We start from the raw sequence: 12186 nt of genomic DNA, 5'->3' as shown, positions 1-12186 counted from the left end.
TTTGATATTCTTGTAAAATTTAAAAAAAGTTTGGAAGAAATAAGGAATTGGAATGAAAATATTTAAGGATTACAAGGATTGTGTTATATATTGTTTCTATAAATATATTGGATGGATAATTTTTTGATATTCTTCCAATTTTTGTAAAAAAAGTTTGGGAAGAAACAAGGAAATTGGAATGAAAATATTCAAGGATTACAATGCTTATGGATTATTACAAATTCAATATTATCTGTTGTTTCTATAAATATGTAACAGTTGTATCGATATCACTCGGTAATAATGTTTTATCTGTAGAGATAGAAATACATTATTATGGATGGATATTAAATGATAGTATCAGCCACCGTTCTTTACATAAAGAATTAATAAATGACAATCATATCAGATATTCTATAGCAGATATATATAGCAATTTCTAAGATAAATGACTACTAATATATTTTAAAATTGAAGGGATAGCTTTTCTGTAATTTCATCAAAATTATTTAGTATCAAATCAGGCGTATTTACGTTTTTTTCTGTTCTATTTTCATTTCTGTTTATTTATACAAATAGAATATTTAGATTAATAGATAGCTTAATAGTTAATCACCTGATCCAAAAATCGACATTATTTCTGATGAAAAGATATTTATGAATATCGTTAAAATTATATATATATGATAAAAAATATTTTCAGTGATAATTATAGATGTATAAAAATAGTACCATGTTTTGGCGAATCATTCACAAAATTTCTGAGGATTTGATACAGTTCATAGTTCAGATTTACGTGAGATTGCATCGTGCAATACTAGGAAAAGGCGGGGAATTCTCTTTGTCTCGAGAGATTTCTTGTCAGGCGCAAAACAAATGATTTATACGACTATTAACTCCTATACCTTCTCCTATATTCATATTTTGTTTGATTTTGTATCATTTCTTGATGCAGATTGTAGTTGTATTTTGATTTATCATAAATAATGCTACGATTTGGAACGTTTCTGCGAAGAAATGGTTTGAGATTTCTTTTTTCTGGCCAGAAACACCTTCATATTAATTTAAGAATAGTTCTTGTTCCGTTTGCAATTCTCAACTGTTTCCTCTTTTCATTTGGTAAATTCCCTTTTGTCTTTCGACTACTTTAATTATGTAAAGTAAAATTGCTCTGAAAAGAAAAGGCAGACGAAGAGGAGTTAATTCTTTTTTTATTATAAGCTTCACGGAATATGGTAACAACAAAATCATTCATGAAATATTATTACAAAAATAAAAGTGAGAGTAAAAACTTTTAAAATACAGACCATATTTATCAGAAAAATTTCCATGAATGAAAAAAAATTTCTTTCAAACGTAAAAATTATTTCAGAAAATTTCAAGAGTCTGTAACACACTTCGTGAGAACATAAATGATTAAAAAATAACAATATACAGGGCATATTTATATATCTTGAACAATGAAAATTCTTTAGTTTAAAATTTTAAAATTGACTTTTGCCAGCTAAATTGAACCACCATGCTTAATCCTTCCTCCATCTCTTCCAAGAACCGATCTCATATTTCGCTTCGCTTTTGAAATTTTATTCACTCGAGGGGGCTCCGAGAACCGATATTAATCCCTTTCCCTCCCTAACTTTTTCATTAACTCTTTAAAATCGATTCTATATTCGAGATATAATATAAATCCCTTAAGTATTCATAATTCATTTCGTTAATTTAATTTTCATCCCTCCTTATATTATAATAATAAACGAGTACATCGCGCGTGTAAATCCTTTTCGCGTCAATTGCAATACGTTTCCTGTCATCGATCCCCGAAGAAATAGAATTCCATCCCCGTCCAATATCTTTCCAAATCTCCTAAATGAAAAGGGATAATTTTCCCCGTTCCAGGCGAATTTATTCGCTCGATATTTCAGCGAATATTCCAGGAAGGGAGAGGAATTAAAGCGAGATTTGCTTGGATGGTCGAATCGAAAGATCGTTATCGAGAGGGGAAGGAAATAAGGAGGACTTAGACGGATAGAGAGAGAGAGCATTTGATAATCGAAAACGTCGAAAATTCGATTGCTCGAGTCAATCAGAGCCTATTAACCGTGGATAGAGCGTGGATTAATCGGATGACGCGAGTATCCCAAACCATGTTTCGCCAATTCGTTTCATCTCACGAGCCTTCTCGTCCCAGGGATATTTCATTCGATAATTACCATCTTCCCTCGATGTGTCAGCGAGGGTGAAAAATATATTTCGCGTGTGAAGGGCTCGATTAACGGTGTTATATGTCGTTTGTAAATATTGTAAAAATAATTTCTGTATAAAATAATATATATAAGATACGCTGCTTAATTTAGTGAAACAACTTGAGACGTAAATTTTAAAGAGGAGAGAGAATACAAGATACGAATTTTATTAATCGTTATTTAATTTTTCGTAAATTTATATAAAAAATTTCCTCAAAATTTTCTCAAAATTTCTCTTTTAATCTTTTTTAACTTTTCAAAAAAAGAAAACTCGAGTTTGCTTTTAAATGGAATATTAAAATCAATATTTTTTTTTTTTTTTTTTCTTTCATTAAATTAGCTCACGTTTGAATTTCGTTCGTGAATCAACATACTACTCATCCCTGGTTGTGCGCTTAGGGGAGGGAGATTGGAAACTTGAATTTCCGGCCGGCTCTCCGATACGCAAAGCAAACTTTGGTTTCGAACGACAACGCGGCCATTATCCATCGTTTTCGATCCGTTTTCGATGATAATTTATACACGTTGAAATATCGAGGGTACACAGAGCATCCTCGCAGAAATATCGCCGATTTTCCACGCGGTTATCTTCGTTTACTATTGCTGTTTCGTGACTCTCGAGAATTTGGGTCGGGATTCGAGGCGAATTCGCGAAGGAAAAGTTGTAACGAATCGATATTAAATGCGTTGCATGTTACGATTTATTCTATAAACAAAGATAATATATATATAGAGAGAGAGAACGAGCAAATTCATAATCTTAAATTTAATATAAACCAAATATTTTATTGTATTATTAAATACAATAAAGAATATAGAAAAGTAATAAAAGTGTTTAAAAAAAGCTTGTAATCGTCAAATTTATGATACAAATTTTGTGACAAATTTAAATTATTAAAATATAACAAACAATTAAAAAAGAAGACTTTGACGTAAAATTACGCATGCTTCTTTATCGTAATTTTTGAATCTAGAATAAATTTAAACTTTTTTTAAGTAAGAGTTTTTTAACTGCATGAAATTTTTGGAAAAGTTTCATTAATAAATATTTAAATTCAAATTCATATAAAAAATATATCCATCTAATACACGTAGAAAAATTACTACTCTGGGGAATATTTTTAATACTTTTCTGATCTTGAAAGAATTTCGAGAAGGAACAAACAGATACTCTACTTATCAAGACATTTGAATTAATACACTGTAAACGCCTGTATTCTTCTCTCAAGAAGCTTTTCATGATGCATCATTGAAATCGATCTCTCCTCGATCGTTGCACGCGCCGGTGCAAAAGTAAAAAGGATCGGACGTTTAATAGGCCGCCGGTTAAGCGAGGAGTAACCGCGATTCCACGGTTGTGCGCGTCGCCGTCGATCCCTTTCGCGAGATTTCGAGATTTGGCTCGGTGCAGGAAATAGAGCGGAAGCGTTTTTTAAAGAGAGAAGAGGGATCGTATCGAAAATATTCGACTGGAACTGGGGAAAGTGTCAAGGTTTGGCGCGGGGGCTCGTGGGAAATAAAGGCCAACTTTCTCGAGACTCGGCTACGAATTTTGACGTAACATCTTTTTCTTTTGTTCTACGCACCACGATGTTCGATTTTGAAATATCTTGCTCATAATAATACCTTTCGACGATTCGATGTCGAAACTGTTATAAACATTGTGCCGGATGTCGTAGGCAATTTTGCTTATACGAATTGATGCCAATCTTTTTCTATTCGTGAACTCGAAGGAGATTCGCATTTAAAGATGTTTAAAAATGAAAAAATAAAATAATAGTTTGAAATATTTCGATCTTAGGCAAAGAGTTTCTCGTTGGACGCGTGTAATTTTTATTTTCTTCTAAAAAAAACGAGATCGAGGAAATATGTGTTCTAGGAAAATCATCCAGCCAATTTATAATACATGTTATATGTATTTCACCATATTTGATTAGAAAACTAATTATATTCATAATTGTATCGAGTCGTTATTTTTTAGCGATATATAATAATTGAAAGAAATAAATTAAATAAGATATTTAATTTTCAAAGTTATGTATAATGCTCGTAGTTTAAAAGAAATGGCATTATTTAGTGTTATTATATTTTATTTGATTTTTAACGACACGTCATGAAATCGATAAAGTGTCGCGCGATACGATACGCAGAATATCGTGTTAATTTATTTCATCTGCGTATGATGTGTTAATTTATTTCATCAAATTGATCAAAGACCCCTTATATACGAAAATATGTGTATATAATAAAGGTTCACAATTACAGCCGTGTATCACTATGTAAACGCATAACTTTGGATATGGTGCATAGTCATAATTTTCACTGAATATTCGTATAAATATATCGAGAAATAATAAATATGTAATTTAAACATACGAGAGGGATTAATACACGTAATCTAATATTTATCGTATTAATCGCGTTTCAACATACTATAAATCGATTTAAAAATATTACAAAATCAATGTTATCGTAATATCGTAAGCCGGATATAATTCTATTCGCAGAATCAGAGAAAGGATAAGGTAGAATTCATTTTAAAAATTACACGTTAAAAAGTGTCCTCATTTAGTAATAAGTAGACTATAAATTTTCATGCAAATGAATACTTTTCATATATATATATATATATGTTTCGTATATTTTAAACAAATGTAGGATTTTCAGTTACAGGTGTCCAAAAATTACCATAAAATTTCATTAATCAACATAAACTCAAACTAAAGAAAATTTAATTTACTTCAACCAAGGAACTTTTTAATTAAACCAATTTAAAGTCTTCAATACATCATTAGTATGATCGATAATAAACAATTTTCTTCCAGAGATAAATAAATTTATCGCGCAATTTACTCGATTTAAAACTCGATTAAACCCTATTAAAATTAAGAAAAGTTTGAACCTTTATAATTTCAAAAATAATGATTCCTTATCAATGAATAAAAAATCGTTAGAAGCGTCGAATCTTACCTTTAAAATACTTTTTTATTTATCTCGATACGACTTCCGGTTGCCGAGATATGATCGTACAAAGAAGGTGTAATTTTTAATCGTTTATCTGAAGTCCGATTAACTCCTTTAAAATTGGAGAAACTTTGAATCTCCGTAATTCCGAAAATACTGATTCCTTATCAACGGGTAAACGATCATTAGAAGCGTTGAACCTTGCTCTTTAAAACGCCTTTTTGTTTATCTCGATACGACTTCCGGTTCCTGAGATATCGTCGCGTAAAGAAAAAATTAATTTTTCAGTCGTTTACTATTTCCGCCCTCGTCGCTTACTCGAATCTCTCGCTCGCACCTTATCTCACTGACCTATCCCTACTCCAGACAAATGACAGACATTATTCCAGGAAGACTTACGCATTTCTGGGAAAAATATGTAGGTCACTGGGTCGCGGGCCCATTCATAATCTCTGTACTGTTATTATGGACATTTTAAATCCTTATATCTCGGGATCGGATTGAGATATCGGGATAAAACAAAAAGCAATTTCAATGGCACGCTCTCCTTTGTTTTCTGAGTTGGTTCTGAGATAAAAGTTTTAGTTTTTTCTCACGCTTTTTACATAATCTTAGAAATAGAAAGTGGAAATTTCATTTATAATTTTGTGTTTGATATGTTTATATTGTTTTATTAATTGGATATTTGAATATATTTTAATTATTATATAAAAATTGGCGAATTAGCAATGAGTTTAAAATAGAATTGCATCGTCTTTCAGGAGTTTTCAATATTTTTTTTTTTTCCAAATAAGAAATAAAAGACTACAATATACACGACCTGTGTTCAATCTCTGAATCGCGTATAGTGGCTCAAAGGTATTGTAAAATCATCTGGAATTAAAACACCGGTTGCTTGATCTGACAAACTTTCTTGAGATTTTTATAACTGTGACTGTCTTTGATAAAAATTATTTCATTTTCCATATTCCAGTTTCTGCAACTAATAAAGTTTTTATAATTTTTCCAGATGTATAATAGAAAAAGATAAAATAATAAAACGTGGAGTATTATAATAATCGACAATCGATCGATATTTATTTATGGATTTCATATACAAGTCTCATAGAATTAGATATAGACAAAATACTACATTATAAAAACGTAGAAAATATATATATGATAGAAATGTCTCAAAATCATGAAAGTATTAAGCACTTTTCTTTGCAAAAACTTTCGTTCCTGTTTTATATAATAAACTTGTTAAACGAGAGCGAAATTTATTATTTCTCGATAATGGACACTGTATTTGCTAGTTATAGTGAAAATTTACAGTGTCCATTATCGAAAAAAAGTAAAACTTTAAAAAAAAAAGTTCCAACGTTCCAAATATGTTCATTTTATGCAAATTCTTTTCAGAGATTAGGAAAGTTTGATAATGTTGCTTTTAAGGACACGCATTAATTTTCCCTCGTAAATCAATTTTACTTTTGCGTAAACGACTTAATTTCGTGCAGAGATTTGTATTGGATTTAAAAGCTGATAAATCATCGACGATATTAATCACGCAATCTTCTAATCTTCGATTTACGAGACAAATAATAAAATTATAATATATTTTTACATAAATCAATTATTGTAAATTTTCGACGAGAACGAGAAATGAAATATCGAGAATTGAGTTATCTCGTGAAAATTATGCTCGACCTATTTTCTTCTTTTTCTTAATATTATCATATATCATTATACTCGGTGTTCAAAAATAAATATCGAGTCTTGAAAGCATTAAATGATTCGTTCTAATTACTCTAATTATTCATAATTTTTCTCCAATTTTCTCGATTTTTTCTGATATCTGAGAAATGATAGAGAGGAGTCACAACAATCCCTCGATCCAATCGTGTTATTCCAATCGTAATATTTATAACTTGAGAACACTTTCCTCGATCGAGTTAACCAAGTTCATTGCCGTACGTGGCGAAAAAATATTCGCATAAGAAAAGAATATCTTATTCCATTCCCGATTGTAACCGATTCGTCTTATCATCGATCGATCCACTTTTCACCACCACTCGACGATATTTATAAGAAAAACCTGACCTCTCGAAAGAGACGACTTTCAGTCGCCTTTCGTAACTTTCTGGACCAACGATATCGATTCTCGCCTTTGACAAAAAAAAACCTCGTCTTTTTAAAAAGTTTTTTAAAAAGTTTCACGGATTCGTCACGCTCCGCTCAACAATTGTAACCAGAAGTGCTACTCTTCGGGACTAAGAGGGGAAAAATGACGTGACGTGTCCGTTGCAGACGAGTAAGAACATGTTTGTTGTTGTTCTTGCAAATTGCGCGTGTATTCTTTCCATTGGAACAAGTTATTTACACAAGAATCTTGTAAATTAAGATTTTACTTTTTATCTATTTTATTAATGGAAAGACGATTCCAGAGACAGTAGGATAAGTAAATATCACGATTTTACGTATTTTCGACAAATACATTGCATATATTGCATAATATAAACAGATTAATTAAATTAATATATACCTTTATTGTTATTCACTTATTTTATGCACGAGCAAAATTTCCTATCAGACGACCAATTTAATTTATCTTCATCTTGCTCCATCTAACGGAAACTTTAAATTGCACATAAGTTAATAAATGAATCCCAACTGACATTTATGCATACCAAAACTTTCGTTTTATTTCTAAAGGTATGAATATATTAACAGCCCGTGTAACGAAACAACGCAATAGCAATAACGCAGCAGTTACAACTTGGCGCGTGTAATATAGTTGTGCACAACGCAACATGCAAAGAGACCGACGACAAGTCTCTTTTAAGCCTCTTTCACGCGATGCAAATGTCGTCTTTATAAATACTTGTACGAATACGCATACGAATAAGTATATGGAAACTGGATGCAAAACAGCGTGAATTGATCTTGATTGAGTATGATCGATATTTCGTCGTATCAATCACGATAATTCGCAGTATAAAAGAGATTAGAATTCGGTATATACACGGAATATTTATACAAGTTACTTGATTTAAAATTTAAAGTGTTTGGGTTTCGTAATCAACGCGTATATATTTTTCATTGTCCATATTTATAAAACGTCCATATTTCCAATTCGAAGAATTTGGAAAAAATTTACATTTGTTTTCTCGTTTAACTTTGTCGTTTCGAATAAAAGTTCGATTATATTATTTTTTTATTTTCGTTTTGTAAACTTTGTTCTTTTTTTAAATGGAATGCACTGGTTATTTGTGGTTTGATTGATTTATTAAAAAAAAAAGAATTTGAAACTTTCACGTGAAATATCTTTCAATGTCGTCAGAAACAAAATGCTAGAATTGAGTGGATCATCCAGTATATTTAGAAAGTTGTACATGCCGAAAAATCATGGAATTGCTTCAGCAAACGTGAATAATTAACAGAAAAGGCTAATCTAATTTTTTCAATATCTAGTTTACTCGGATGTTTAATTTAATTTTTCAGAAATGAAATTAGAAGAGAAAAAGAAAGAAGTAAATTTTTAACAATAATCGAATAGCTCTCGCCATACATACGTATTTAAAAATAAATTGCCGATCCAATAAAGTGGGAGAATTTCAGATCAAGGATCTTTCTTTATTAAGAGGTCATCCTTGAATCCTTCGATGTGGTAATTTACATATCCGTTCTAATGTCGTTGATCGTAGTCGATTGAAAGCTCGAGTCCCTGACCTTTGATCGATCAAAGATTTCCTTGACAAAAGCCAAGGTTCTTAACGATTCGTGCAAATTTGCTTTGAATAAAAACAAAAAAAAAAACAAGACTTTGCTCAAAGCCGAGAATACTTGATTTTCACCAATTTTTAATCCAATTTTCGATAATTGTTTGAAATCGAAAACTAGAGATTTAATTGTTCGTTTGTGAACGATAAATTGAAGTGCAACGTGAATGCATCGTGGGCCTCCTAGTTGGAAACGAAGCGAGGTTGTGAAGTTCGTGAACAACTTGAAGTTGGGACTTTAAAAATGCGAGAGAGCATAACATTCAACTTCGAACGAAAAGCCGATTAAAGTCACGTGATAGTATCAATTTTGTTTGGTGATAATTTAATGGAACATTTCAAGAGAATTTAAAAAAAAAAGAAGTAAATGATATTACACGAGCAGAATTCAATTGATCGATGGCAATCTTTAAATAGTTGGATCGTAAAATATTTTTTTATTTTACAAGGGTTTAGAAAAAAGTGTTTCTAAGAGAATGTTGTTCAAGGAAATACATTTTGTACAACGTTCTTTCTGATTCCTTGGTTTTTATTCTATAAGCATGGAATAAAGAACAATGTAAATGGAACAAAAGGAAACACTTAAATTCTCAATGAAACGACAAAGTGAAACGTAGTAATATAAGCAATTGTACGCGTTGTTCGATAACATCTTTTAATCCCTCGCGTCGTTTTCCATTAATTTGTAATTCGTAGATAAAATAAACACGGATAGGATAAAGACGATGGATATTTTCCTTTAATTCCGATTATCTCGTTAACAAATCGTTGAGATTTCATCGAACGTTTTGAAAATTTTTCTAATATTTAATATAGATACGCCATTTGTAAAAATTTCAAATCATCATTTAAAAATTCACACTCATATTTAAACTTATATATATAAAACTATAAAATTTCATCTATTCCCTTAAATTGATACTTTGGTAAGAAAAATAATCGTTTTGTAATCGTGAAACATCTACATAAATAATAATAAATATAAGTAACAATCTTTATTATTTTAATAATTGAGGGCGGCAAATATTTAATCGTATCATCTGCAAAGAGAAAAGACACGAAATATCGATAAAATTGATTCAGACCGCGTGGATGGAGTCTATCTCGCCATTGGGGGTGTAAACAAGATTGACAAAGCGGCATGAAAATTGCGTTTCGAATAAAGTAATAACCATTGGATACTCACAATACGTGTCACTGGTGAGTCGATCGATGGTATCCTGTTTCAACTTGCTGTTCTTCTTCCCCATGTTTCTCTGCTATCCTCTCTCTTTCTCTCTTTCTATCTCTCTCTCTCTCTCGACGGTCAATCCCTTTCTTCACCGCGTCGCAACTTGTTCTCTGTTTCTAATAATTCCTGGTCTCCAAGCAGAGTCTCTCACCGTTCGCCTCGCATCTTTCGCGGAGAGTAAACCGAATTGATCGATCACCAATTCCTTTTAAAACGTTTCGAATGTTCGAATGAAAATTGAAGAATTGTCTATTTCTCTCTCTCTCTCTCTCTCTCTCTCTTTTCACTTTATCCAATCTTTTCACCAACAGTTTTCTCAAACAGAGAGTCTCTTTCTCTCAATGTTCGAAAATAATGGAGGAAAGAGTAATTTGGATTTATTCGAGAAAGGCTTGTATCTTCGTGGATCGACTCGAAAGGATCCCTTGTCACTCCGTGCTCGATAGGCGTCTGGAAAGGTTTGGTCTCGACAACAACAATTCGATTCAGGATTTCGATTCACTATTCTTCCACCGTGTCGAGGCGTGTCGCACACACGAGCCTTGGTACACACTCGTCCTTGGAAAGTACCATCGCGGAACAGGAAACGCGAGTATCGAGATCCTTCCTTCCTTTCTCTCTTCTCTCGCGGGAATTCAAAGGGATTCAATCTCTCGTGTCGACGATCCTTTTATGAAAAGTAACGAGAAGAAAGAGACGATTGTTCTAATATTCTTTGTTTCGCGTTTTTAAAATGGTGGAAGAGATTTTTTTTTTATAGTTGGAAACTTTTTTCAAGGAAAGTTAGGAACAATTTTTATTAGAGGTATATCAGATGGATATCGTTGGAGGTATTGTTAACGCAATTGGATACGAATCTAGTATAGTCTACTTGATTAGATTTCAGTTTGGAATTGAATCGAAAATTGTGCAGCCTCTTCGTCGAATATGGAGGAGGAGAGAAAATGTATTCTCCTCCCTTTTATAAAGTGTCTGAACGAAGGGTAAGAGGAATTTCATTTAAGGGATGGATAATATCCCTCCAAAGCCTTGGGTAAATCCTCGATGTCAAGTGGTCAGCGTCGACCAGGTTTGATCGTGGATACGCCGCTGTCTCTTTCAAAAGTGTAAACGGAATTTGAATCGAAGAGAAACGAGTTCGATTCATTCGAGGAAAATTGCATTTGTTAATTTAATAAATGGCGAAGAAAAAGAACGCGTATAATAAATTATATCACAAGATTAATTAGTAGAAGGCTTTTGCAATTTTATAGTTAAAAAATATTAGTTTTAATATTTTGAATATTTCATTACTTAAACGTTGTAACGAAACATTTGAATGTTTTTTCGTTTTCTTCTTGTATTACAGAAAGTATTTTCTTAACAAAGCTTTGTCAGATTATAAATTGAATTTTCATAATATTATAAATCTTAGATTAGATAATACATGACTTTCTTCGAAAACATTCCAAACTTTTGGAATAGTGAAATTCGTTCATATAAGTGAAATTCGTTTCAATAAATCGTAATGCATCGTACACACTTTTCACGTAATAATACTTTCGTTAATAATACGTGTAATTACGGTACACAATAACCACTCTCATTCCAGTTGCTCCGGCACTCAATTTTCCCTATTACATTAATCTTACTCAGAATAATTGCTTCGTTATTCGTTGTATTATTCACGAACGTTTCCCTAAAGGATAACAGGCTATGATGTTGCGAGTTATAATCCACGAGTGAATCGTTTGCATTAAGCAACTTTTGGTTGGAACGGCTAATTGGTCAACTTTGGATCAAGTTGCAGTGCCGATCAAAAAACTCTCCATTGGTTCCATCATTTTTTGATCCCTCGCCTTGGAAATTAAATCGTAAAATGTAAACGCGGGTTAAAACTGTTTTTGCAACTTTTGATTCGACACAACTATGCTCGATTAACTTTGAATCGTCCACAACCGTCTCGTGTAAACGCAATGTTAATCGAGTTAAAACGGCTTCCTGATCGTTCGAGCAAAAGTAGCTCGTTCGT

The 12186-nt window shown here is 31.9% G+C and overlaps 1 protein-coding gene and 1 long non-coding RNA gene across 2 annotated transcripts in view; both read right to left on the bottom strand.

Annotated features, from left to right (window-relative positions):
* Nucleotides 1–10460, bottom strand: part of LOC102681711 (frequenin-1) — a 39803-nt gene extending 29343 nt beyond the window's left edge. The window contains exon 1 of the mRNA XM_006607951.2: nucleotides 10131–10460. Within this exon, the coding sequence (XP_006608014.1) occupies nucleotides 10131–10194 (64 nt within the window). The 5' untranslated portion in view covers nucleotides 10195–10460. The remainder of the gene's footprint in view (nucleotides 1–10130) is intronic.
* Nucleotides 10461–10587: 127 nt separating this feature from the next.
* The window catches only part of LOC116185612, a 5618-nt gene continuing 4019 nt past the window's right edge, over nucleotides 10588–12186 (bottom strand). The window contains exon 2 of the long non-coding RNA XR_004150478.1: nucleotides 10588–10625. This is a non-coding gene — a long non-coding RNA (uncharacterized LOC116185612). The remainder of the gene's footprint in view (nucleotides 10626–12186) is intronic.

Source organism: Apis dorsata, unplaced genomic scaffold (genome assembly GCF_000469605.1).
Source record: "Apis dorsata unplaced genomic scaffold, Apis dorsata 1.3 scaffold_25, whole genome shotgun sequence".
In the NCBI taxonomy this organism is placed as follows: domain Eukaryota; kingdom Metazoa; phylum Arthropoda; class Insecta; order Hymenoptera; family Apidae; genus Apis; species Apis dorsata.
The sequence above is the reverse complement of the archived record's forward strand: the minus strand, read 5'-3'. Positions and strand labels throughout refer to the sequence as shown.